The 27,892-nt window shown below is 46.3% G+C and overlaps 1 protein-coding gene and 2 long non-coding RNA genes across 4 annotated transcripts; 1 reads left to right on the forward strand and 2 right to left on the reverse strand.

Annotated features, from left to right (window-relative positions):
- Window positions 1-4,899: 4,899 nt before the first annotated feature.
- Window positions 4,900-6,451, reverse strand: LOC135364147 (uncharacterized). The gene is made up of 2 exons (XR_010410831.1): window positions 6,201-6,451; window positions 4,900-5,900 (listed from the first exon to the last, which is right to left on the reverse strand). It is a non-coding gene; the product is annotated as an uncharacterized LOC135364147 (long non-coding RNA).
- Window positions 6,452-6,570: 119 nt separating this feature from the next.
- On the forward strand, window positions 6,571-18,554 carry F3 (coagulation factor III, tissue factor). The gene is made up of 6 exons (XM_064588784.1): window positions 6,571-6,816; window positions 7,983-8,094; window positions 12,806-12,996; window positions 15,305-15,483; window positions 16,042-16,189; window positions 17,565-18,554. Exons 1-6 carry the CDS (start codon window positions 6,717-6,719, stop codon window positions 17,699-17,701), a joined length of 867 nt encoding a protein of 288 aa, XP_064444854.1. The 5' UTR covers window positions 6,571-6,716; the 3' UTR covers window positions 17,702-18,554.
- Window positions 18,555-20,288: 1,734 nt separating this feature from the next.
- LOC135364148 (uncharacterized) lies at window positions 20,289-27,612 on the reverse strand. Of its 2 annotated transcripts, none has more exons than XR_010410832.1 (3): window positions 27,077-27,612; window positions 25,655-25,752; window positions 20,289-20,901 (listed from the first exon to the last, which is right to left on the reverse strand). It is a non-coding gene; the product is annotated as an uncharacterized LOC135364148 (long non-coding RNA). The 2 variants fall into 2 exon arrangements; XR_010410833.1 differs by lacking the exon at window positions 20,289-20,901 and adding an exon at window positions 24,448-24,878.
- Between the last annotated feature and the right edge of the window lie 280 nt (window positions 27,613-27,892).

Raw genomic sequence — 27,892 nt, forward strand, 5'->3', positions numbered from 1 at the left:
GGGGAGGGGGCAGGGAGTCGGCAACAAATGTTTGTTGAATTGATCTGAATGACTGAGAAAACCTAATGTGTCTCTCTCCTACTTAACTGTGCGGCTCTTTCTAGCTTCCACCCAAAGAAGTGAGAAACTTGGCAAGATTGGTAGCCAAGTTAATTTTAGGAACTGGGTGTTTTAGCACCCATTAAAATTACATACATAGCTGGTCTTCTGCTCACTCTAGGCTGCCATGACCCCTTCTTTCTTATGAAAACTCTCCTTCTGTAGTATTAGGGTCCATCTGTCCTATCCCAGCTCTCTGGACTTTCCTCTACTTTTTTCCCTGTCATCTTCCTCCTCCAGTCACAGTCCTGGGCCCACTGGTAGCTACTGTTTCTGTCTGACTGCTAACTTTCTCCATCTGCTCCTTCCAGGAGCAGACCCACTCCCTGGCCCCAGGAGGGACACATGGCCAGGCCTGATATTCCTCTGGCAACGGTGATTGGCCAAAGGATGGGCATGTGCCCCAAAGAGGGATAGTCAAAGTCCTTCCCCTGAATGACGACTGGACCCCGGTATGATGGAGCAGGGAGAATGTCCTCTGTGCCCTGCCATGCAGAGTCCGCATGCAGACACAAATGGAGACCAGCTTCAATGAGACATGGGAGAAAGAACAGGCAAGGGCAAGAGAGAGACCCAGGCTCAGAGGCCCTGGTTTCTGTAGCCCTTCTACCAGGCTATGAGCTTCCAGACTCATAGACTTACACACGCCCCTTTGATTGGAGCCAGGCTGAGCAGGTTGCTGTTGCTTGCTATGGCATTTGCTGTCACTATAGACCCTCCTTTGGAGACCTTGTCTACTTTTACATCTTTGACCAAACCTCTAGGCAAATGTCTCCCAATTTCTAGCTCTAGCCTCAATCTCTTCCCAAGCCTTGGTGCTCCGTTTCCAACTCTTTGTGCTGGGCATTTCTCTTAGTGGTCCACTGCCCCCTCACCTTCAACATGTGTAAAATTGACAGTTTCTGAGCTGCCAACCTTCTCTTCCAGGCTCTATCTTAACCTGTGCTGCCACCTTTCTCTGGCCCAAAACCTTACCCCTCCAACTCCTTCCTGCCCCCAGCCACAACCAGTCACTGAATCCCGCAGCTTCTTCCTTCGTACTGTTTCCTGCAGCTGTCCTTCCTTTCCATTCCTCGGCCGCCATGCGGGTTAGGGGCCTAGCTTCCTGCTGCACCCCCTGACTCAATTCTTCTGACAAACCATGATCAGAAGAGTAAGTTTCTTAAGGTACTGCTGCTGAATCAAGTCCAGACTTCCTGGTGGAGCCCACAGAGCTGCCCATGAGCCAACGTTCTGCTCACACAGGCCCCAGCCCTTGGCTCATCCTTTCTCCTCTCAGCCATTTCCCTGTGGTCCAGCTCAGACAGTGCTTTCCTCCAGGGAACCTTCTCTCATTGCCCCAGTGAAAAGTAAATTCTCTCTTTGGAGGTCCCAAATCCCTTCTCTGTCTTTAAACAAGGCTTTATGGGTGTGGAGGACATACTACATGCCAGGCACTGTGCCAGGCACTGGGGATATTAGTAAAGATAAAGCAGCCTCTGCTGGCACAGAACCCTCCATCTACTAGCGAGAGACATGGCAACAGGTCCCACTTCACTTATCCCGCCTTCTCCTGGAAGCTTACACATTTGCCTCAGCTCTCTGACTAGCTTGCAAGGTATTTCAGCAAAAGGACGCACAAGACAGTTCCTGGTATGTTGCCCTGCACACGGTAACCCCTCAGTAAGTATTTATTAGTCTGTAGAAGGCAAGATCTTGGTTAACAAATCCATAAAGGAGATGTAAGACAAATACAGTTCTTAAAATCAAGGGCCAGGGGCGTGCCTGGGTGGCTCAGTCAGTTAAGCGTCTGCCTTCGGCTCAGGTCATGATCCCAGGGTCCTGGGATCGAGCCCCACATCAGGCTCCCTGCTCAGTGGGGAGCCTGCTTCTCCCTCTCCCTCTGCCTGCCGCTCCCCCTGCTTGTGCTCTCTCTCTCTGTCAAATAAATAAATAAATCTTTTTAAAAAAGTCATTACATTCTTCAGAGTTTGCAAAATGCTAAAAAATCATTACTACTTTCAAGAAAAAGAGGAAGCAGACTGGCTAGAGTAAATGATATCTCTGTGTTATCACCGTCGATCAGACTGTGGCCAGACGATTTCTAGATCACTGGCACTTGGCACTGTTAAGAGTACATTCCTAAAGTTTTACTGTTGATATTTATTGCACAGAAACAAATTGATTGTTAAAATTATTCCCTACTCTTACGTTTGTTATTTTTTTAACTTCCTTCAGTGACCTTGAGCTTAGCGGTTACCAAAACTCCCTCCTACATGATGTATCCTGAGGATTCTGAGAAGCGTGAAACATTCCTAAACTATAATGATAATCAGGCTGGCCTGACCAGTCCCTTTATGATTAGATCTTAGAGTATCAGAGGGCTGGAGGGGACCTCACAGACATCCTTCTAGGGATGAGGAGCCCACGGCCAGCCTCACAATGCAGATCTGGTCTTCTGACCTCAGAGACTTTCTTTCCACAACTATGCTTCCTTCTACTCCCAATACATGGACGTAAGATTGGGTCATAAACCCAGGCTTACTTGATTCATTTACTCATCCATAGGCACTCAACAATGCTCTGCAGTAGGTGTAGAAAATGCTTGCAGTTTGCGGAACGCACCGTTCTCCAGTAGAAATATCCCGATGGTTATTCCTTGACGTGTGCGTGCACGGATCCATGTAGGAGAGGTCACGTTGCTTTTGCATAAACAGTGATGCACTGTGGTTGATGAGGAGTCTGGAAATGACTGGGCAGCGTTGCAGCCCTTCCTCTGTACCCCCCACTAACTGCACTGACTTGGTTTCATCTAGTTCTTCACTTGATTTCAACTGTGTGTTTGTCATCTTTCTTCCCCCTAGAGCTCCTTGGGGCAATAAGGACTGGATTTTTTTCTTTACATCTCTCAACCCTTTGCACAATTACCAACACATAGTAGGTTTTTAATACATTTGAATCAATGAACACCTTTTTGGGAGCTGTGCATGCAGCCAACTATTTTCATTGGTATTCAAAAGGCAAAATTTGTCATTGAAATTTTTCTGTCTAGTGCTGGGCAGTGAGTGTTCCATAATGCTCAGATTGGTAAGAAAATGCAAATCCATCATGGGTCGCATGGTATTACTTGACAGCAAGGTCCATCTGTCTAAGTAGTCATTAGTGATTCTTGCTACAGCCAGAAAATGTAAGCAGGAGGAGAGGTGGCCGAACAGCAGGAAACAAATGTGGAAGTTTGGGGACTGGTTAGCATTTTTCTAACAACTTGGATTCCAGGGTGATTCAGAAGATTTTCAATCATATGAGGAGGCTGTTCTTGCATGGAAAGGCTTCCTGACTTTTTAGAATAAATTGCACAAAATGTATATCTCCCCAGGAAGGGGATAGGTTAAGCTTTAGGATAGGTGAACTTGAGAGTAATTTACATAAAACTATCATATTCATATAAAAATGGTAAAAAGAGCAGTGAATCCATTTTACCCCAAATTCAGGTAAAAAGCAAACTATGAAAAAAGGCCAGAGGGACTTTGGAGTGGGAACATAGAGTTCTGGAAAAAGAAAATATGACTTAGCAGAACTTAAAAAACATCTGGCAGGGTATAATTAGTCATGGAAAAATTGGCAGTCATGAGTGTGCATTTTATGAAAATAATCATGTACTAGTCCAACAGTTAACATTTAGATTGAAATTAAATAGTGGAAAGCCTGTACAATGAAATTTATTATCCTCGTCATTCAAAAATTCCATTAGCTGTCTAAAATAGTTTACAGGAAGCTTTACTAAATAAGTTATCACAAAGCATGTATTTTATTTTATTTTTTTTTTATTTTTTAAAGATTTTATTTATTTATTCATGAGAGACAGAGGCAGAGGGAGAAGCTGGCTCCCCGCGGAGCAGAGAACCCGATGCGGGACTCGATCCCAGGACCCTGGGAACATGACCTGAGCCGAAGGCAGACACTTAACCGACTGAGCCACCCAGGTGTCCCCAAAGCACGTATTTTAAAAAGCAAAATTTTAAAGAAAAAACTTCCAGTTCAAACCTTAAACAGGATTACTATTTTCAGCACAAAACTATCTTTATAAACGTAAGGCTTATCAAACAGTCTGTCAACTTCCATTTTGATGGACAGTAAATATTATTCTGTACATACAATGTTGACAAAATATGTAAATCATAAACGTAAGTTGTGGATATTGTTTTAGGAACAAAAAAGTCATTTAAAATGAAAACTTTTAATGTATGGCCTCATGAATATAACACATATAATTTTAAAGTTTTAATATGGTATCATTTTATGTAAGCATCCCTTAATTCCCAATTTCTATAGCTCCTTATACTTGACATATGCACTAACTTGGTGAACAGAAACCCATTCATTCAGTAAATAGTTGAATTATTGCCCTGATGCTGAGTTCTCTCTAGACTTTGGGTATACAGAATAAGATAAGGAGTCCCTTTCCTATTAAATGTATCAGCACTCCTACTTACTGTCCTGATTTTAATTGTTTGAATGATTTCCTGTCAGCATTTTGGATTGGATATGAAAGAATGTTTTTTTATTAATAAATTTTGTTCCATGCCAAAAAAAAAAAAAAATACATGGTTAGGCATGTCATGGTCAGTCCATCAAACAGGTATCTTCAACTCAGAGAGACAGAGAGAGAGCACAATTCTAAAGAATGCAATTCTATATTTACTCAAAAACCTCCGTAGCAACCCAACCAATTCCTCTCTTCCCTATCTGATCATTTTAGTGAATATGTAAAATAAGTATTTATCTAATTTATCAATCTTTACATCACTTTTTGTGTCACCATCTAACGTTAAACATATTTTTCTTGCCAAATTGCTGACCCTGACATCACTTAAAGCCCTTTATGATTTCAGGACAGTCAGTGTCTCCAAATGGAACCAATTACTCTGTAGACAAAGCAACAACTCCCTGGGTCTTGGAACGCAAGTGTAACATTTTCTTCTAGGTACCTTCAACTCCAGTGCAAAGAATCACATCCCAGGCTTGCTAAAGATCTGTTAGGGAAAATGACTCAGGCCCGGAGACTACAAAAAGGAGGCTTGCATGGTCTCGTTTTGCAAATATAAATTCTGTGGGTTTTAGAGCTGGAAGAGAGCTCAAAGAGGAAACCAGCAAGTGCAGATTTCAGCTTCCAGGAAAGGTGGACAAGAGCTAAACCTGGATGTGCTATTTCAGTTCATCTCAGTTCAGACACAGAGAGAAAAAAACTTTGCAGGGTTTTATTGCCTTTAAAATGAGTGTATTGCTATGGCTTATTCCATAATGTTATATGGAAATGTGTATGCAGTATGTACTAAAAGGCAAGGCTGACTTCCCTAGAAAAAAAGTAGGAGACTCTGCTCTCTCCCTAAAACCCGTCCAGTCTGTCTTGGAGGCAACTACAGAGTAATAAAAACGGAATGATGGCAGGTACTTTGACAAGACCTTGTACAGTGCCACTTAGAATAAGAATTAACATTCTCTTGCCTGACAATTTTACAGGAAAGCCCAAAGAGGAAGCCAGAAATAGATTCAAAAAGCCCAATGCTTATGACAGGCACACACACACACAAGAGTCTGATGATATTTTTAAATTTCATTTTTGGTTTCTCTACACTTGGGGCGGAAGTAACTCAGTCCCACGAATGTCTTCTTCAGCGTGAGAACCATCCTTTCTGGAACCACAGGGCTGCAGATGTCATGCTGGAATTCTCCCAAGGGCAAACCGCCGGACTGGGGGAGCTCTTCCTCAGTCACTACCCCGAGCTGGGCTGGGCTGAGCCTGGGCTAACTGACCTCCGGACCTGTGGGCAGACACCTGCATTTGCACCACCTTTACAGGCTGCAACCCTCGCTAACGGCCGGGTGAGGTGGGAAGGCCTTGGCGGCCGAACCGCGGGTGAGCGGTGCTCACCGTCAGCCGCTACTTGGGCGCAGATTCCGAGGCTCGGGCCCCCCACCCGTACCCCCCGTGCCCGGAGCGCCGGGGCAATGCTCTCGGCGGCCCCAGCGAGCCCGGAGCCGCTCCGGGCCGTTCAACTTGTAAGTGCTGCCGCCCCCGGCCGGGACAGCACCGTAACCGAACGGTACGGGGGAATCCTTGCCTCCACCTCGAGAACTCCTTCCAAGGCGTCCCCGCCTTCTTCCCCGCAGCCCCGCCCACTCAGGCCGGACGTCGGGGTCGCCGGCCTGGGTGGCCCGGGCGTCAGGGGGCCGGGAGGCCGGGGAACCCGGTTCCCCGCCGCACCTGGAGCCGCCGGGGCCGAAGGGAAGCGTCGCGCTCGGCGGCGCAATTGAATCACGGTGAATCACCCCTCGGAGTTTCCTCCCCGGAGGAGGCGGGACAGGGGAGGGGACTGGCCGGGGGCCGCCCACCGCGACGGCCAGTGACCGGGCCGGGGGCGGGAGTGGGGAGGAGCGGCAGGGGCGAGCCGGGGGCCGGCGGAGGCGCGGGCGGCCGCGCAGCTCTTTAAAGCGCGCCCCGGCGCGGGCTCCCCCAGACTCGGGTTTCCCCGCACCCCTTCCCGCTCTTGCACGCTGCCCATCGGCGCCTCCAGCGCAACCTCCCTAGTCTTCGGGGCGCAACGGAATCCTCCCGACCTCGCCGCCAGCTCGTGGACATGGAGACCCCCACCTGGCCCCGGGTGCCCTGCCCCGAGGCCGCCGTCGCTCGGATGCTCCTGCTCGGCTGGGTCCTCCTGCAGGTGGCCGGAGCCTCAGGTGAGTGGCACCCGCCCCCGAAACCCAGCGGCGCGCGGTCGGGAGAAGGGGGCTCGCCCTGCTGCCGGGAGGTGCCCCCGCACCCGCCGGACGCGGCCGCTCTCACGCAGCGGAGTCCGAACCGACCCGGCCCCCGAGGCGCGCAGGCGGGGGAGGAAGGGTAGTGGTCCGCGGCCCCTTCTGCTGGAGAAGCTTAGGCCGGAGTCCGTCGGGATGGCATACAGGGATTTGTGGCTCCCGCTTTGAGTTTAGGGAAAGTGTTTCCCAGTAATCTGCAACCTTGAAGGGGGTGGACACGGATCCGCACCTGTCCTGGTCAGCGTGCCGTGTTTGGATATTATCCTTCATTGCACGTCCACTTTCCTTGATAAAGAGAGGCCCTTGTGGTCTTTTCTTGGACGTCTTTGTTTTAGATTGAGGTAGAGGCAATCCTGTTGCAAAAAGTCGCTTGGATTGGAGCAGACACCACATTGTGCATGCCCCATATGCTTATAACGTGCGTGGGGCAGGGCAGAGACTGTGACCCGCTGAGTACTGGCAAAGCGCACCTTCGTAATAACGCATCCTAACGGAACACATCCGACGGTGTGACAGGCCACACTTCTGCCTAGCTGTCCGGAGGTTTCTATATAGAGACATGTTAGATAAAAATGGGGAAAGTCAAGATTTGGCTTTCTTATGGTGTGCAGGCCTAACCTCTCTCACACGCATGGGATCTGCCCCTCTCCATAACTTACCCAAAACCCTTCTTACTTGGCCTTCCCTGGTGAGTTGAACCTCTGAGTCCTACACTTCCTGGGCTGGGCCTTAGACATCGCAGGAGGCTGAAGGCTCCTGAGCTGTATTTCCAGGTCAAGTTATCTCAGGGCTTCCCACCACCCCCCTCCCCCACCGTGAATAATTTCAAACAAGGATTTCGAGATCCTTGCCTCTTAGATTACAAGATCGATCTTGCCATGAGGAAGTTCAGAGACCTTAACTAAGAAAATTAAAAACTTGAAATTTTTTTTTTGTCTTGATAATTCAGTAATGAAGCTTTTGTGGTGGGAAAAAAAATTAATATGAGGTTAATGGTGATGTTGGGGGGATGGAAGATGTTTTATACCATCAAGGTGAAATCGTGTGCTGAGCCCATGTAATGATAGCTGTTTCTCTGTTGTTTAAAGGGACTACAGAGGTAGTAGTAGCGTATAACTTAACTTGGAAATCAACTAATTTCAAGACAATTTTGGAGTGGGAACCCAAACCCATCAATCATGTCTACACTGTTCAGATAAGGTAAGCTAGGTACAAAAGAAAAAGAAAAAGAAAATTAAAGTTTTTAATGTTTCCATTTCCCTGTGCTGAATACAAATGTCTTTAAAGCTGGCGAATGGATGAGAGTATTTAACAGATGACAGAGGGCGTTCCTGGTCTTTTGCAGACCAGGGCCTTACTCCCTGAAGCCTGCAACATGGCCACAGCTTCAACTGATAGAATGTTTCACTTGTTTTTGGACACAGATGGGAAAATTCCTAAGTGGGGTCTAAGCTGGGGGTAGGCGAACCTTCTTGAGCCGGCTGTGGCAGCATGGGAAGATGTTTTCCTGGATGGAGGCTAATGTCATCCAAGCACGCACATCTTTTTCCTCGCCGTCTAGACTGTGAGCCGGATCTAACATGTTGTAGAGGAAGCGGGGAGGAGTCCCAATGTATACATTGCCCTAAAGCAGTGTTTGATTCACTCGTCTTTGGACACTGATTGAAAATTCGGTTGCATGCGTGATCTCGGAGGGGGTCAAATTCGTGACTCACTAAAGCCCAGAAGAAATACTCCTCTGTCTGTACAGCGGGTTGTGAGGGCTGCACTGCCCGGACACCCTCCTCTGTGACCGACAGCTCCCTCCGAGAGCTGGTAGGTCGGCATTTTCAATCTGAGGGTCGGCCGCCGGCCGCCTATCTTCCTTGATGCTTTTCACCATATTCTTGGTGAATTTATGGTTTCTGAAATGCTCTAGGAGGCTTGCTAGAGATCTTATTAAACAGAGGAGAGCTAATTGAATAAAGGCACAATAGAATCACTGGCTAAAAATTCAAGGTGTTTTGCTCTTTTGCTTTAGCTTGTGCCAAGCCTTTTATATGGTATTAGGAACACAGCTCCTAAGGACGGAGTGGGCCTGTGAGGTGGATGTTCTTGTTTTTCAAAATGAGCTTCACGACGACTCTTGGTAAACAGGGAAGAGAACTTGTGTGTGTACATGCTGTGTATATAGTTATATAGAGAGAGCGACAGGAGTTTCAGAACCCCAGGTAATAATTTTGGTTATGATCCAACTTGTCCATTCAGCTTCCACTAATTGAGAATTAGTAATTAATTCCTCTGATACAGAACTGAAGTTTACCTTAGTAAACCATCTTCATTCTGGATAATGAAAATAGGATTTCAGGAGGAATGCTTACTCCTAAATGTATTCGATCTTATGTTTGGTGAATATGTGGAAACGTTTACGACCGACCTGATTTTTAAACATAAGCCTCGGTGAGCTCTAAGTTCTCGGACTTTCCAAGGCTCCTTCTGTTTCACTAACACATCCTAGCAGAGCTGGGTCTTGTGGGTGCCTGCAGCTGGGGATGAGGGGTTCCTGCCAAGAGAGTGACCTCCCCACACTCTTGCCCCTGCGCTAGAGGACGTGTGGGCAGCCCCCCACCCCCGCACTCTTCTTCAGCCTCCCCATGGGTAAATACGATTCCTGGGTGTCAAGGACCATGGCAGTCCTATTGGAGAAGAGGAAACTTGCCCAGGGAAGGTAAGGGATTTAATCGTTCGTGACTGCCCTGATAGTGAGTGCCCAGCCAGGTCTGGAACCAGGGTCTCCGCAGTACCTCATACCACCACCTGCTTAGGTGGGTCTGCCCCAGTCTGATATGAGGCCCCAAAGCTTGTTGGGAGGAGGAAGGAAGGCCATCCCCTCTGTGGGCCTTCTTCCTTCCTGGCTTTCCGTCCCTAGAGAAAGCATTCTAACCTGCTGCTCTTCTTCACCCACCCACCCTCGCTACCAGCCTGTCCCCACTCCCAGGGTACCACTGCTGTGCCTGGAGCCCCTAGTTGGAGCTCCAGCTGCATTTGCCCGCCATGGGAAGTTTTCAGTGGTCGTTGGGAAATGCTATTGGCTCAAGCCTTACCGCCCAGCCAACACCTGTAATATTGATTCTATGGAAATATTCCGAATTCTTTTTTTTTTTTTAAAGATTTTATTTATTTATTTGACAGAGAGAGACACAGCGAGAGAGGGAACACAAGCAGGAGGAGTGGGAGAGGGAGAAGCAGGCTTCCCGCAGAGCAGGGAGCCCGATGTGGGGCTCGATCCCAGGACCCTGGGATCATGACCTGAGCTGAAGGCAGTCGCTTAACCAACTGAGCCACCCAGGCGCCCCAATATTCCGAATTCTAACGCTAAACTTCCAAAGCTTCTAGAAAACAGCCTGCTTCTAGATTAGTGAATCTGGCTTCTGTTGGGATTTCTTAGCAATTCAAGTAGGATATTTATTATTTCCAAACCGGGAGGTTTTGCAATACCTAGAGGAAGCTTGAAGCCTTTTAAAGTGTTACTGCTGACAATAGCATTTAGAGGAAATGAGTACAGAACCCCTTCATTACCTTTTCACAAGACTTTACTACTTTCAGGGATCTAGGCACTTGGGCTAAATTTCACCAGAGAGTACTGTGATTTCTATGTGTGAGCTGGGAGGAATCGAATACCTATCTCTCAGGTGGGAAGAGGCCACAGAGCCCAGCAGGCTTTCTCCTGTTAATCTGAACAATGTGTGTGCCATAGCAATCGAGAAGAATCATCATTTCTCACTCACTTTTTAGAATAGAAGTGATACAATTATTAAAAAATGCATTTTGGTCATTCTGGAATTAAGACTGCCTCTCTACATTTATCACAGAAAATTAGAGAAATTTAAGAAACTAAAATATTTCTGTATCCATCTCAGTTTGTGGATTTTAGGACAAAGAGTTATGTTTGCCCATACCCTCTTAGCCCGGATATTTAGTTCAGATTTTTTTTTTTTAAATATGTACTTATGGCTCTTATGCGTGAACTGAGACAGTTGAATCCATATGGCAGCTTGTTTTCCCCCTGATTCAACCTGCACATGCAAACAACCTAACACTCAGCAAGGCCTGGCTAGTTGAGCCCTCCATTTAGCCCTGCTGCTTAAGGGTGGGTGGGCCACAAGGGCATGGACCCTGGTACCAAGTTCGCAGTAAGTGTTTCAGTGGAGATGTCGATGCTGGGGTACAGGGAAGGGGGACGCCAATTCTGAGAAAGCAGATCTGGAGATTCCTGGAGAAAGCAGGATTGGAGCATGGTCTTGAATGATGGGCAAAGCCCTGTGTTGGTCTGTGATGCTGAAGGAAAGAGCAGTGTGGCTGTCAATTTATGTGGGACAGAAGTGTGTGGATCCACTGGCAGGGACATTCATCTACAAATGTTTCGGTTCTTTAGAAGAATTTCATGTTTAGCAGTTCCTTAAATTATTTCCTCTTCAGTGATGTCTTGCAAAAGAAAGATCTGTCTCAGCCTCTTGGTCTCTCAGACTGTCAGACAGGTCCTACCTGTATTGTAATGTGATAATCTTTGGTGCGCTATATTCACATCTTGTAGAAGTGAGGGAGGCATGTCATAGAATGGGACGGACAGACGCAGCTCTCACCTCATTAGCTATGTGACCTTGTACAAGGTACTTAGTGGCTCTGAGTTTGTGTCCTTATATGTAAAAAAGATCCAATACCTTCTTGGAAGGATTATATCAAATGAGGTAACCTGTGTAAAGGGCCCTGTACAGTACCTGGCATATGGTGGATTCAGTGATAAATAACCACACCAGTAATGGTCACAATCAAATGTAATATATAGAATATATGGTTATATAGATTCTATTATTGCTACATTGGCTATATTCCACATAGAATATAAAATGTGATAAAATAAGTGTGTCATAGGGACTCCTGGGTGGCTCAGTCAGTGGAGTGTCTGACTCTTGATTTCAGCACACGTCATGATCTCAGGGTCATGAGATTGAGCCCCGCATCAAGCTCTATGCTCCATGTGGAGTCTACTTGGGATTCGCTCCTTCTCCCTTTGTCCCTCCCCCTACTCATGCTCTCTCCCTCTAAAAGAAATAAAATCTTTTTTTTTTTTGAAGATTTTTATTTATTTATTTGACAGAGAGAGAGACAGCGAGAGAGGGAACACAAGCAGGGGGAGTGGGAGAGGGAGAAGCAGGCTTCCCGCCGAGCAGGGAGCCCGATGTGGGACTCAATCCCAGGACCCTGGGATCATGACCTGAGCCGAAGGCAGACGCTTAACGACTGAGCCACCCAGGTGCCCCTAAAAGAAATAAAATCTTAAAAAAAAAAATAAGTGTGCTATAGAATGATACAATAAGTAGACTATAACAAATAATTGGGTCTTGATGGGAAAAAGCAGTTCTCTCTCCCATGTGACCGTAACAAATTGTCTACATTTTAAGGAAGACTGGGTGGCTCAGTCAGTCGAGCATCTGCCTTCGGCTTAGGTCACGGTCTTGGGGTCCCCGGTTGGGCTCCCTGCTCAGCGGGGAGTCTGCTTCTCCCTCTGCTTCTCCCTCTCCCCTTCCCTCCCCACCTCGTGCTCTCTCTCTCTCTCTCTCAAATAAAGGAAATCTTTAAAAAAAAAAAAAAGATTTAACAAATGGTTGAGAGCACAGACCCAGCAGGCAAACTGCTGTGGGACTTGGAGCTGGTCACCCTTCTCACCTCGCCTCCGTAGCCTTATCTGTGACAAGTGCGTCGCTACAGAGCCAGCCCCAGGTTGCCGCGAGGGCTTCACTCTGCTGAGCCGCCGCCTGCTCCCACCACGTGCGGGGGCTGTTAGTGGAACACAGTACCACGGCCAGAAAGCAAGCTGCCAGGGATGAGATCCTAATGTTTCATCCCTCTTCCTTCCTCTTCCTTCCTTTAGCCCTAGACTTGGAAATTGGAAGAGCAAATGCTTCTACACCACAGATACAGAGTGTGACCTCACCGATGAGATTGTGAATGACGTGAATCAGACCTACGAGGCGCGGGTCTTGTCCTACCCCGCTGATGCCACCGATTACTCTGGGGAGCCTCCATTTTCAAACTCCCCAGATTTCACACCTTACACGGAGAGTAAGTACTCTCTGTAATAACCTTTCAGTCTTGGCCTGAATATTTTTGTGAGCTTGTGACTCTTGGGGCTATTACATAAAGACTGTGCATCCATGCACAGATCCTCTTTCTCAGAACCTCGTAAGGGCCACGGCCCTCTTGGCTCATTCCTGGTGTGGTCGGAGGTTCACAGAATGTAAACTTCGCAGTTGCTAACAGTGCCATCATGAAACCTTCTCCACTGGTCTGTCCCCAGGCCCTCGCAGCAACTGGCTGGATGGAGGGGCTGGCAGGGGAGGGGGGTGCACTCCACCAAAGCTGGAGCTTCAGCATTTCCCCCAGATTTATTTAGGAGATTATATATGACAGATGCACATAAATCTCCTGAATATTTTTTTCCATCGTGAGACCAGAAGTCCCAGATTAGGGTTTTCACAAATAGTTACAAATCCGTGGGGTAGGTCCAGTTTCCCTCTGAGTCCACAATCAGGCTTACTGACCTTTTTAAATAACCCGACCATGATCGGAGTCCCGTGATGTGCTGGCTCTTGCCTGGCCCACTCCAGCCATGCCAGCTTGGAAAACGAGGAATGCTTCCCTCCCCAGCTTTTGCCCCAGTAAGCTGACCCTAGCACCTAAAAAGGGAATGCAGAGGATTCCAGCCAAGTAGGAGATATAAAAAAAATTTTTTTCCCTTGGTCAGGACTATAGTTCTGAGCTAGGTATTTTTAATAAACAAACGTAGCACATTGAAGAGAGTGAAATCAGCTGCCCTTTCAAGAAGAATTAGAACGAAAGGTTAGAATGAAAGGGTTATGTTTTTTATCCAGTGCTTTTGTATTGATGCTCTGAGCGCCCAGTGAGGGAGAATGCTCTCTGCTGGCAGGGATGGTGAGAGGCTGAGGGGCAGTCCACCACCTTTCCCCTCCGCTGTCTACATTGAGGATGGAAATAGGAAGCAACCTAACCCCCGAGTGAGTCTCTCTGCCTTCCCCGAGCCCCCGTTTGCCAGAGCCTGTCTTCAGACTCCTGTGTGGCCCTCACGTGTGTGTCTCTCACAGGTGCTCAGCCACGACCACCCCTCAGGGACCGTGTGGGGCCTGTGTTACTCATGCCCCTTTGGTCAGATCCTCATGATTTCCTTTTATAGTTCTTGAGGTTTTTTGTTTTTTTTTTTTAAGATTTTATTTATTTATTTGAGACAGAGAGAATGAGATAGAGAGAGCATGAGAGGGAGGAGGGTCAGAGGGAGAAGCAGACTCCCTGCCGAGCAGGGAGCCCGATGCGGGACTCGATCCCGGGACTCCAGGATCATGACCTGAGCCGAAGGCAGTCGCTTAACCGACTGAGCCACCCAGGCGCCCAGTTCTTGAGTTTTTTGTTAGCCACTTCAAATTCCTTCTTGGTGTAAGATAGAAAATATTTTATAGGGGCGCCTGGGTGGCTCAGTCATTAAGCATCTGCCTTCGGCTCAGGTCATGATCCCAGGGTCCCAGGATCGAGCCCCGCATCAGGCTCCCTGCTCCATGGGAAGCCTGCTTTTCCCTCTGCTACTCTCCCTGCTTGTGCATGTGCTCTGTGTGTGTGTGTGTCAAATAAATAAATAAAATCTTTAAAGAAGAAAGAAAAAAATATTTTACATATTAATTTTGCCTGTGCTCACACACACACGCACGCACACCCACTTACGTGAAATTTGTGTTGAATTACGGGGGTTTATTCTGCAGCCACACAGCCTAAGCAGAGCAGAGAGCTGGGCCATTGCAGAGACGCAGTGGTTAACACTGGTTCCCTGAGGTACCAAGGACATAGCCTGGTCTTCCCCACAACCCCTAATTTATTGTATCGAAAATATGGAACCTTACACAACTGTACTGTTTAATATGACAGCCACTAGCCACAGATGGCTACGGAGCCGTTGAAATATAGCTAGCGCTATAAGTCTAAAAGACATCCTGGCTTTTGAAAAGTATCTCCAAAAATTTTTATATTGATTACAAGTTAAATGAGAATATTTGAGCTATTGGGGGCTAAACAAAATGTATTATTAAAAGTAATTTCAGCTGTTCCTTTTTACATTTTCTGATGTGACGACAAGGAAATTTAAAATGACATCTGTGGTTCCATTATATTTGCCCCGAGACGACACTGCCCTGGGAAGTCTGGGGGTTCCACTCCGGAGCCGCTTAGCACCCGGCTGCCGGGGAGCCCATTCTGTGCAGCTCTTACATGAGGGATGATTGGGCTGTCCTTAACTGGGATAACTAAATGGAATTCCACTTGGTATAGGATTCTTTGGTTCCAACAGAGCTCATTCTCTATGTTTTAGCAAAGCTTGGACTGCCAACAATCCAGAGTTTCAAACAAGTTGGGACAAAACTGAACGTGACCGTACAAGACGCACCCACCTTAGTCAGGAGGAACGGCACCTTCCTAAGCCTCCAGGATGTTTTTGGCAAGAACTTAAGTTACACACTTTATTACTGGAAAGCATCAAGTACGGGAAAGGTGAGGATTCTTTCGTTTGTTTTTAATGACTTGTTTTAAGTTGTGACTCCTTGACTTTACAGCCCACTTCTTCCCTCAGTTCAAATATGCCAGAATGGGGTGGTTGAGAGAGCAGTGTGGCAGAAGGGGAGGGGGACCTGCTGTCCCGGTTCTACCTGTGACTCCGGGCGGGGCCCCTCGGATCCGCAGGCTCCGCGGCCAAGGACTGGACCGGGTCATCTCTAAGGCTCCCACCAGCTCTCCCATTTCTTCCTCTCTGGAGGATCCCAGAGACAAAATCCGTTTTCCATTCAATGATGAATGCTTCATTCCTTTTTTCTTTTATGGCAAATATCTTCTAGAGGAGCTAAATTGGGTTAGATGTGCCTAAATTGGTCATTTTTGGTCTTGGAGGGAGCATCCTTAGCAGTTACCAGAGGGAACAGAGCAGCTAAGTCACTTCTAATCCTTTCTACGTCAGGTGTGTCCTTGCAGGCTTTTACTTCCACAGTGACTTAGTAACAGGGAAAGAATTCACTCTGAGCCCAGATGAACTCAGAACTCTTCATCTCTTAACAGAAAACAGCCAAGACAAACACTAATGAGTTTTTGATTGATGTGGATGAGGGAGAAAGCTACTGTTTCAGTGTTCAAGCAGTGATTCAATCACGGAAGTCTAACCAGAAGAGTCCAGAAAGTTCCATTGAGTGCACGCACCACAAGAAAGGTATGTTCAGAGATGAGTGGCTCTGCCCAGCATTCACCTGGGAGGCACGGATACCTTCCAGAGGAGTGGCTCCACCCTCAGAACCAAGATGGACTTTTGTTCAGGGGGAAACAGGCTTCTTGTTGTTGTTGTTTGTGTTGTGTTGTGTTGTGTTGTTTGGGGGTACTCTTAACAATTTTAGGCATTTGGAAATGCTTCTGTGTTGTTCCCTTGTACTAGCTTGTGTTTTCTTGAGCCCCTACCGTGTGCTAAGCTCTCTGCTGAGCACTGGACACACGGTGCATGTTTAGGATTTAGCATCAAACCACAGATTTCTCTGGAGATTTTTTCATACTTAAATTCTGATGCTGGGAGTTATGGGGGAGTGTCTGGACCAGCTGTAGCAGCACCCACTAGACATTTGTGAGCACCTGCTATCGGTTGTTTCATTGTCACAGAGGACTGAAAGTCTAACCCGTGAAGGGAGGAGACTGAGTCTATCAGATAGTCCCTCGTGCAGGTATGTGCACACCCGGGGCCCAGACCCCCTGTGAGGAGTGATTCTTAACTGGAAGTATTGCGGGGGCTTCAGACTCATCCAATGAAGCTGAAAGCCTGAGTCTCCCTCCAGGCTTTATAGGGAAAGGACTCTGAGGACATTCAGGGAACAAAAGGGTCACAGGATAGCTCCTTGCTAAGGCAAGATTTGAAAATTTAGAAACACTTTTAAGTAAATTCTCTCCTATTGATTGACCATGACAGAAGCAGGGAAGAAAAGGGTTCTCCCTCCCTTGGGTCCTGCACTCCTCTGCACCATCAGACCCCCAGTCCTCACATCCATCTTCCTCAAGCCAGCTGGAGTTCCACTGCCTCTCTGTGTTCATACACGCCCAGATCACTGCTTCCCTGCCTCTTCTCCCTCTACTGAAATGTGACCTTTGAGAGCCATTTCATATGCCACATCCACTGGGAAGCCTTCCTGCTGCTCTAGCCAGTTATCATCTGTCCTTCACCTGAACCCTGCCATTACTCTGTGTCTCACTCTTTGCACTGATTGTTGGTCTTCCACAATTATAATCCTGGCCACCAAGCCCGGCATTATTTTTAGCCCCTACTCCCACTTACGTGTACCGTTTCCAGGCTGTGGACATTATCCAGTTTATTAAACAGCCCATTAAATGATGTTCACCACCGTCAACTGCCTTAACACATCGAGGGTTTGACCTGTTCTTTCCTAATCAAAATGTGTTGCGGTGGAAAGAGCGGAGGAAAGAAATTTCAAATGACGCAAGAGCGTCATTTGGCGTCATTTGGGGTTATGGCCTCCGTTCCGGCCCCTGATCAACGTGATTCAAGCTCTCGAAGTTGAGGTTGACTGGTACCTTTTGTTTTTCAGAAATGCTCCTCATCATTGTAATTGTGGTGCTTGTGGCCGTCATCCTCACCATCATCCTGTCTGTGACCCTATACAAGTGCAGGAAGGCGCGCGCGCGGCCGAGCGGGAAGGAGAGCTCCCCGCTCAGCGCCGCCTAAAGCTCGTGCCCCGGGAGCAGCCGCCCGCGACCGAGTGTATGTTGCACTGTGACCAAGAACTTCTAAGACAACAGAATATATATATGGAAACACAAAGGAGTATTTGGAGCATGGAGATTCTTGGGCTCAAAGAAAGCTCTTGAGCTGACCTGCTCTCACAATTAGCATTCTCGTTTCCACGACAGCATTAGACACTTTGGAATGTAACCAACGGTACAACCAGTTCCAAGTTTTTAAAATTCCTATTTTAACACTATGGCACCTTTTGCACATATCATGTGTTAGAACGTATATTCTACACCCCAAATGAAACCAGAACGTCTAATCAAAAACAAATGAACAAAAGCCTTTAAAAAAAACCCTTGGGTAGATTTTTAGAAAACTTTTGAGAAGCTGACTACAAATCATGTGGGAGAGTAAAATGGAAATTGGGTGGACTTTTCTAACATAGAACAGTCTTTTGTGATATATGGTGTTTAGGTTCTTCTTTTTTGAGTTCTTTTGGAGTTTCAAAACAATTGGCGGACTTTTATATGAATGTGTTAAATGCAGAAGACTTCTGTTTGGGGGCACATTCCTAAAGCGCCTTACAGTTTAGCACTTTAACTGACTCAAATGCTATGGATTAAGCACTTGACAGCTGACTATATTTTTATAAGACTACAGACCACATAGAGGTGATGATTTAAGGTACTGCAAGCTTTTATGGTCAATTTTGTATATATTTATATAATTTTCTAAAAGGTTTTATACATGGGGATATTCTATTTATAGAAGTAATGTTCTGTTTGTATATATTGAGATAATTTATTTAATATACTTTTATATAAATAAAGGTGACTGGGAATTGTGACTATTGTATTTATTTTATCTTCCATTTTATTATTTATGATTTGGTCTTTGTATTAGTTGGCTCTGCTGCAGGAACAAATGACCCAAAACTTCTCAGTGGCTCACAGCATTATCTTGAATTCTCACTTACATTAGTTTGGTGGCTGCGAGTTGACTGCCGCTCTTCCTAATTATGTTCTCATTCTAGGACCCGAACCAAAGGGGAAGACTCTATTTGGGTCAGGGCAGAGGGAAAAGCAAAAACCTAGTAGTAACAGAAGCCATGTCTTGGAGGGGCACCTGGGTGGCTCAGTCGTTGAGCGTCTGCCTTCGGCTGAGGTTATGATCTCAGGGTCCTGGGATGGAGCCCTGCATCGGGCTCCCTGCTGGGCAGGAAGCCTGCTTCTCCCTCTCCCACTCCCCCTGCTTGTGTTCCTGCTCTCGCTGTGTCTCCCTCTGTCAAATAAATAAATAAAATCTTAAAAAAAAGAAGCCATGTCTTGGAGCTTTGAGCCACCTCTTAGAACTTCCGCTCACCTGTCACTGCCCCAGGCAGGGTACCTGACCACACCTGACAGTACTCTGCCTACTGGGGCAGGGCACCACCAGTCACACGGCAATGGCAGGGTTACATGGTGTCCCAGGAAGGGAGAAAATTATACAGCCGACTGCAGATTTAGAGGGGGTGACTTCTTCCCATGGGCATTAGTTTGAGTTGCAGATGAAGGCTGGAGAGGAGAAAGGAAAAATTCTTTGGACTATTATCTTGAAAGAAAACGGGATGAAAGGGGAATATAAGATAGGCAGAGAGAGAAGTGGAGTCTCTGGGGTTCATTAAAAGCAAGCTAAATTAAGAGCCCTTTGTGAGTAGGACTGGGTCTGGCTCGTGTTCACGGCCCCTTGAAGGCGGCAGTGACAGCAGGCTCTTAGTCATGGCTGAGTCCAACTGACTGCATTACCTCCCTCTACAGTATAGAAATAGGGAGTCCACCATTCAAACACAAAGAAAACACGGCAACAGTCGATCTCACAGGAGTATTGGAAGAGGATTCTTTTTTTTTTTTTTTTTTAAGATTTTATTTATTTATTTGACACAGAGAGACAGAGAGAGAGCACAAGTAGGCAGAGTGACAGGCAGATGGAGAGGGAGAAACAGGCTCTCCGCTGAGCAGGGAGCCCGATGCGGGACTCGATCCCCGGACTCCAGGATCATGACCTGAGCCGAAAGCAACCGCTTAACAGACCGAGCCACCCAGGCGCCCCTGGAAGAGGGTTCTAACTAGAGATGGAGGTGAGGCTCCCGGCACCCAGCCGGGCCACAGCCATGTTTGCTCCGCCCTGCGAAAGGCCGGGCCCTGCCGGCTAGGAAGCGCACCCAGATGGCACACCCATCCTGTAGGGGCCCCCCACAGACACCCGGAGCAAGCAGTAAAATAAGGGAAGAGGCAGTTCACTGTCCCGCTGTTCATCCATTTCAAGCCGCTCTGTTCCTCTGCGCCAAAGAACTCCAAGCATTATCAATAAAACTCTATAATCATGACATGTTTGATACAGCATCACATTCTCTGGAAGGATGGGAAAAACAAACCTTCGCTGTCCCCCGAAACATGGTAGCCTGAAAGGAGAAAAGAGGTGGAAGCTTCGGAGAGCTAGAGGAAAAGAGACCGACGGTGCACTGGGTTCGTTTTGTCGGCCTGCTTGCCTGCCGCAAACAATCGGTGTGAGCACCGCAGAGGCAGGCTCGGTGGTGCCGGGCACGGGGGCGTGCCTGTAGCGCCGGGGCGCCGAGACCGCGTGGCGTGGGGGCGTGCCCTGCCCTGAGTGTGCTGCGGCCGTTACCTCGAATTCCTGCGCCGGCGGGGCTCCCGGGACAAAGGGCTTGGTGCACGACGTGGGGGAACGGCGGCGGGGGGGCGGGGGGGCGGGGGGTGGAGAACAAGTCCCAGAGAGGGCATCTGAGTGCGTGTTTCTACCAGGCTGTTCGTTCCCTGCCAGCCCTAATTACGGCATTATGTGATTCCGGGGCCTCATATCTAAAGGAATTTGAATGCACGCACCGAAGAAAGCGCTGGCCGAGCGACAGCCGGTCTGGGTAGTCACGAGGCGTCTGGCTGTTCACGGGGAAGGAATTCATTCCAGCTCCGAAGGAGGCCACACTGCCACGATCGGGAGACTTCACGACTGCACTTTAACCAGCCCTCGGGTTTCTCCTCCTGTCCTTATCGCTGAGACCGACCAGCTGCTGCTAGAATCAACACTGGCCGTAGCACTGGGAGCAGAAAGCCTCCTACTAATTGTTGGCTGGTATCCGGAAGCTGCTGCCCTCCAGCGGGCCAAATTATACTTCGTTACTTCTCCTGGCCCTTGACCTATCATAAAGCGAATTGTTAGTAAACAAACTTTCGGGCTTTGAAAATAGATCTTTACGATCTTAAATTATTGATGAAGTTTGACTTACATATAAGAAATTAACACTTGTGAAATCCAAAGACATTTTATTTACCTCAGTTACAGCTAATGGCTTATAATCAAAGCACCTGTCTCTTAAATAAACAATGGAACAATTACCCCTGACCGTGAAATGGGAAATAAACTCATTCCCAAATGCAATTCTTATCCGTTCTAGGACATGTGTATTTAGCAGGTGTTATTTCTTCTCCAACAGTTGCCTGACCTTCGTTACTGTTCCCATGGGACTTTCATTCAGAGGCTTATAGCAACACCTGTTCCCCTTCCATAGCCTCTGCTTCCCCCCCCCCCCCCCCCCGGGGATCTAGGTGATTCTGGTTTGCCATTCCTTGTCCCTGTAGACATTGGTTTAGGCACAGGACCTAACCTCGTCTAGGAAAGGTGACTCTCAGGACTTTTCCTGCGAATGTGGAGACGCTCTTTCTTGAGGAATATAATGAAGAAACCTTGGCCCCCGGAGCTGCTAGCTGTTATCTCGAGACCACAAAGGGAGCCAGCCTCAACTGGAGATAACACACTGCAGAGCAGTGCGGGGTGAGGAAAAGAAACTAAATCGCTGAGCTACTGTGCTCGCTTCAGCAGCACATATACTAAATCGCTGAGCTACTGAGTCAAACCTTGCCTGAAGTTCTCCCTGCCCAAGGACTTTTCACAGTATATAAGCCACTTAATTGTATAAGTCAGGTTTTCTTGACTTTTTTGACTTGAAGTCAAAAGCACCCAAACTGATTCTGTGGAAGCACTGAGCATGGAATATAAACAGAGAGGAAGAAGGGCCCCCAATGTGAGCTTATGGTAGAAAACATTTATATTGTAAATGTCCGTGTTTATGCCTTTTCAGCTACTAAATGATTTTGCCCTGAAATAATCCCTGCTTGCTGGTGCTATTAAGCTCTCCTTTTCTATTCAATTATTCCTATCAGAACACAAACATACTGTATTGTTTCCTATCTTAAAAAAAATAATCTTTTGACCTCATAGAAGTTATCTGGATTTCCTCCTCACTTCCTGCTCCTTGGACACCATTCTCAACTTGTAAATATTGGATCACCTTAGTGCTCCAATCTATTGTCTATCAATAATCACTCTCTGGGAAATATAGCCAAGCCCATGGCTCTACCATCTTGTTCTATCATCTCGCTCTATCATGCTGTATGCCCATATCATCTGTATGCGGATGACTCCCAATGTGTATCTTAGCCCCCAGCCTCTTTCCGACACTCCAGAGTTGCCCTGCAGACCCAACTACTTACACAGCATCTCTACCTGGATGTCTAGTTGGCATCTCAATCTTAATATGGCCAAAGAGAATCTGTAATTTCCCCAAACCCCAAAATCTGTTTCTCCCCCAGTCTTTCCCATTTCAAGAAATGGCACCACCACTGGCTCAGGCCAAAACCCTTGGTGTCATCACTGACTTCTCTTTCTTCTCCCATTCAGTGAATTGGCCAAGGGGTCAGCTCTACCTTTAAAATACCCCAGTTCCAGGGACGCCTGGGTGGCTCAGTGGGCTAAGCATCCAGCTCAGGTCATGATCTCAGGGTCTTGGGATGGAGCCCTGCCTGGGGGCTCTGTGCTTAGTGGGGAGTCTGCTTGTCCCTCTCCCTCTGCTCTTCACCCCCTCATCCCCAGCTCAGGATAGCTCTCACTCACTCTCTGGAATAAATAATTTTTTTTTTAAATACCCCAGTTCCAAAAGTTAACTCCTCCTCAGCTGTCCCACTAACTCCAGCCATTCTCTTCTCCTACTGGATTATTTCAACAGCCTCCTAGCTGGTGGCCACCCTATTTCCACGTTGGGTCCCTATATTCCATTTTCCTCACAGCAATCATAGTTATCCTTTTAAAAATACAAATTATGTTTTTAGAGGTACTTTCTCAACCCTCCAAAAGGACTGCAGGGGGGCGGGGCTTGGAATGATCCCATATTGGAGTTAATCAAGGGGAAATGCGCACGAGGTGTGAACAGGCGCTGAAGCCGCGGGTGTGAAGGCGGTTGTGGCTGGAGGGGGTGCGAGCCCGAAGCCAGGTGCCGCAGCTTCCCCCGCGGTCCTCGCCCTCCCCTACTCTCTAGCTGGCTTTTCTTCCCCACTTCTCCCCCCGCTGCCCAGGGGCCCCAGGCCCTGCACCGGATGCAGAGCCAACCATTTTCCCTAGGCTTTTCTACCAGGTCTGGCTGGGAGTCCAAAGAGAGAACGGCCACGTTCTTTTGTGGGGATCCACAAAGGCCTCAAGGAAGAGGCAGGTGGAAGCTGACACGGGTCTCTCCTTCCGCGGTCTCCCCCGTGCTCCGCCTTCTCCCCGACTCCCGGGGGGCTGTCCTGGCAGCGCTGAGCTCAGGCACCGGGCACCTGTCCCCCCCACTCCCCCCCCCTCCCCCAGCCCTTGCTCCGGAGCCCGGCCCCTGCCGTGGTGTAAACAGCTGGTAGAAACCATCCGCAGTGATTTGCGGATTCCCTAGAACATCCGCCTTTTCCCTTGTCCAGTCGGCCACCACCACTGCCATGGTCCCTACCTCCAGGTCCCTGCCTCCAGGTCCCTCCACGTTCCCACCAGCTAGCCTCTCCCTGCAGCTTGGGAAATCTGCTAGGCAGACGGTGGTTGGGCGAGAGGTGCTGGGAGCCTCCCTCCTACTTGCTGCCATGTCCTCCATCCATCTGCAGGCTGTTGTGCCCTAGTCCCGCCTGTCCAGGCTGGCCTGAACCAGAGAAACTCCAGGCTTCTCCGTTTTCAGCTACCATCTCCCCCCTGAACAGTGATCACGGAACTGAGGACTGACTGAGTGGGGAGAAGGGTCAAGGCTGAAAGCATACATCCACCCACATGGTTGAAGCAGGAGCATTCCCATTCTTACAATGTGACCCAGCCCCTTGTAGAGAGTTCTTGTGTCTAGCACTGGGTAGACTGGGCATCTGGATCAATTGTGGCCAGGGACAAAGATACTATAATTGGTCCACGCTAAGACAAGCTCCCACCCCAGACCAAGAGCAGCCATGTGGATTAGAGTAAGAAACAGGGCATCTAAGATGAAGAGGGGAGGAAATGCTGGGTAGATGATCTTGCCGGTGCCCCATACATGTCCCAGACAAGGCAGGATTAGGTAATGGCAAAGAAGAGGACTTAATGAGAAGACTACAGCAAAAGCTGTAAAGGGTGGTGAGATATACGATAGCAAGACGAGGAAGAACTGAGGAAATGGGCAGGAAGAAACCTGGGTAAGGCCTATCCTCAGTCCCAAGAGCTCTGACAATATTCTGGGGTGGGGGTGGGGGGAAATAGAAATTAGAAAACTGAAATCAACTAGCATCTTGTGAAGATTTTTTGGCCATTACTCAAATGATCTATTAGAATTAGAGATACTGGAGCACAGAAATGGACAGGAAGAAGTCCCAGCCTAGTGTTACGGATATGGAACTGGAAACATAAACTGACGGTCAATTTCTAGCAATTGCCACAAGTCCACACGTCAAGTGACAAAAATTCAGATTTCTGTTTTTACTGAAATCAGCCTGCAAAATTCACTCAAAATCTTTATAAGACACTAAATTCTTCATTCTTGGCCAAAACACCTCACAAAAATAAAGAGAAAATTAAATAACTGTAGTTAAAACTATTATAACAACTCTAATTTTCTTATGAAAGCACTTAGTTATATGCTGTTATGTCCATCAAATCAATTCTATATAAATTTGCTAAGGTTCAAAACTCAACAAAGTAACAAATAATTTTTAAAAAGAAAATAAAGAAATTTACCTTACTAAGATTTGAATACAGATCAACTACACTGTTACAAAACTTTTCTACATCTTGTGTAAGCAGCTGGTCTGGATTGGCTATCCTGTTGTCCAGATTTCCCATTTTATAATATGTGAAAGCTCTAAAACAGGTGTAAGAAAATGACACTAAAACTAATGATTTTAAAAACAAAAAAAATCACATTCTAGCACATAGTGCAAATTCATAGAAACGGAAGAGTTTGGAGCTGGGAGAGGCGTTGAAGACTGTCCTTACTTTAGAGATAAGGAAGCAAGTGCAGAGAAGGATGACTTGCAAATTAAAGGAAGAGCCAGGATTAGAGTCTGAATTGCTGAGGTCTTTGCCTACATGCTTCTGGGTGTAAGAGAACTTCCTTGAAAAACATATCCAATACAAAAGAAAAACTTCTATCTGATATCATAAGCATTTCTATTCAATTCAAGTATTTTTTTAAAGATTTTATTTATTTATTTGACAGAGAGAGACACAGCGAGAGAGGGAACACAAGCAGGGGGAGTGGGAGAGGGAGAAGCAGGCTTCCCGCGGAGCAGGGAGCCCGATGCAAAGCTTGATCCCAGGACCCTGGAATCATGACCTGAGCCGAAGGCAGACGCTTAACAACTGAGCCACCCAGGTGCCCCTCAATGTAAGTATTTTTTTTTTTTTTAAAGATTTTATTTATTTATTTGAGAGAGAGAGAATGAGAGACAGAGAGCATGAGAGGGACGAGGGTCAGAGGGAGAAACAGACTCCCTGCCGAGCAGGGAGCCCGATGCAGGACTCGATCCTGGGACTCCAGGATCATGACCTGAGCCGAAGGCAGTCGCTTAACCAACTGAGCCACCCAGGCACCCTCAATGTAAGTATTTTTAATACAAAAATAAGTTAATCACTTACTGGAGATACTCCTCATTGAGGTATTTAGTTAGTCTTACTCAGAAGCACAGTTTGAGCTCATTTAACCCAAACTTCAAGAAGTTATTAATTACAGAGATCTGAAACAAACAAACACATATTACTGGTTTTACTACATTTCTACTTGTAAAATTGTAATTTATTTCTCTAGCATTGGCTCTGTTCCCAAATCCTATGATTTTTATAACTGATAGTCCAAATTGATATAATTCAGTTCTGTTTTACTCAGTGTACAAAGATAAAAGACAACATGCTAAACCAAATGCAATTGGCTATATTATGCTGATATATTAAAACTCTACTTGAAACTCAATTTTAGAATACGTTAATATCATTAATTATGAGAAGCATCTTGATACTTCTTTTGTAAACAAACAAAAAGCCAAATCTGTCCCCTTTGGATCCAATGTAAAAGAGTCCTGACATTTATGTTTGTATCTTCTGTTTCCTACTACAAGCACTATGACCCTAGACAATGAAATTCTAGGTGCATTTGTTTAAAAAAATATTATAAATTTCATACCAACTAATACCATTTCCAGATTATTTCTAGAGTCATCTTTACTTCTCTTTTCCATCATTATATTGAAATCAATTCTTCCATAGTTCCAAACTCACATTTACATAAACATTTTCTCAAGAAAACAATGGTTGTCCGCTGGATCTCGATCTTTTAATGACATCTACACTTATTTCAATTTTTCTAAAGGTCTAAAAGCCATGTGCATGTATCCTCAAGCTTTATTAAATCTCGGACATATTTTGTAATTAGCTGGATTTTATAACCAAGCTTTTTTTTTTTTTACTTGCATATTTATAATACTAAAATTCTTATAGTGGCAGTAAAACAAAGAACCAAGCTAAGAATATCACTTATGATTTAACCAAACACTGCCCTTTATTTTTAATAAATTCAGATAATAAATTCCAATTTCACTTCAACTACATTAGTGCTTCAAGTTACTATAATAGTTTATGGCCTAAAGCAATGGTTCTCAATCAGGGTGATTTTGCCACCACACCTACCCGCACCTCAGCCTCCTCGCGACATTTGGCAATGTCCTGGAGACATCTGGGGTTGTTAAAACTGGGGGAGGGGCACTACTAGGTTTCTACTAAACATCAGAGAAACCCTGGCCTAAAGGTTAGAACAAAACAACACATAGGGACACATCCACATATGTATACAATGAAACTGAACCCAACCTAATAACTCCTGTCTTGCTATCCAGTATAAAGGTTTACATTGAAAAATTCTGCCAAAAGTTACAAAACTAAACTTGAAGTAGGAACGTAGTACCATAAATCTTTAAAGTCAACTTAAGAAGTAAGGAATCTCTGAAGATTTTTTTAGTACGATCCAAATTTTTCCCTATGTAAAGATTTTTAAAGAATTCCACTTACGAGAGGCATGGCAGCGATGAAGTTGAATAAGTATCTCCTGAAATCTTTCCTGCTACGACCAATGATACCACTGCAAACCACCACATGCAATGCATTAGTTGCAAAAGAAGCAATATTTAACACTAAGAAAAAAAGCTCTACCATTACTCTTGGAAGTTTTTATTGACTCAGAAGAATCAATAAGAAAAAAGAGGCTGAAAAACATTTTCTTGCAGAAACATGTTTCCAACTTTTGAAATTTGATCATTTGAAAGAGGCTTCTTGAAAATCAACTCTATAAATAGCAAAATTAAATAACAATGATTTCCTTAGTTCTTTCCTTCGCAGAAATGGTAAATTAAAAAAAACTGCTGCTGCCACAAAAGGGGTTTTAACAGCTTTAGAGAGCCAGCAGTGGGTTAGAATGGATGAAATAAACTAGTGTTTGTTTTTAAATATTTTAATATCCTGATGCTCATTTGGATGAACTAATGGCAGAGATAGCCTGAGAGATCAGCAAACTCTCACTGTAAAAGGTCAAGAGTAAATATTTTAAGCTTTTGTGGGCAGGAAGGTCTCTGTTCCAATTATTCCGTTCTGCTGTTGCAGAGGAAAAACAGCCAAGAATGAGACTGGCTGCATCCTAATAAAATCTTCCCAAACAGATGGCAGTGGGATTTGGCCCGTGGAGCCTTATCTGCTGACGCGAGGACTAAATTCTAAGTCCTCTCTGGTAGACTAGTGGGGTTCCTTAGAGCCTCAGAATGGTTCTCCAGAGGCTTCAGATCTGTTAATACACTTCAACTACACCAACTCCTCTTTTATGTTATTTTACAT

The sequence above is a fragment of the Mirounga angustirostris genome, unplaced genomic scaffold (assembly GCF_029215605.1).
Source record: "Mirounga angustirostris isolate CCGP_5_RB_7025 unplaced genomic scaffold, mMirAng1.0.hap1 SCAF_4, whole genome shotgun sequence".
Classification (NCBI taxonomy): Eukaryota; Metazoa; Chordata; class Mammalia; order Carnivora; family Phocidae; genus Mirounga; species Mirounga angustirostris.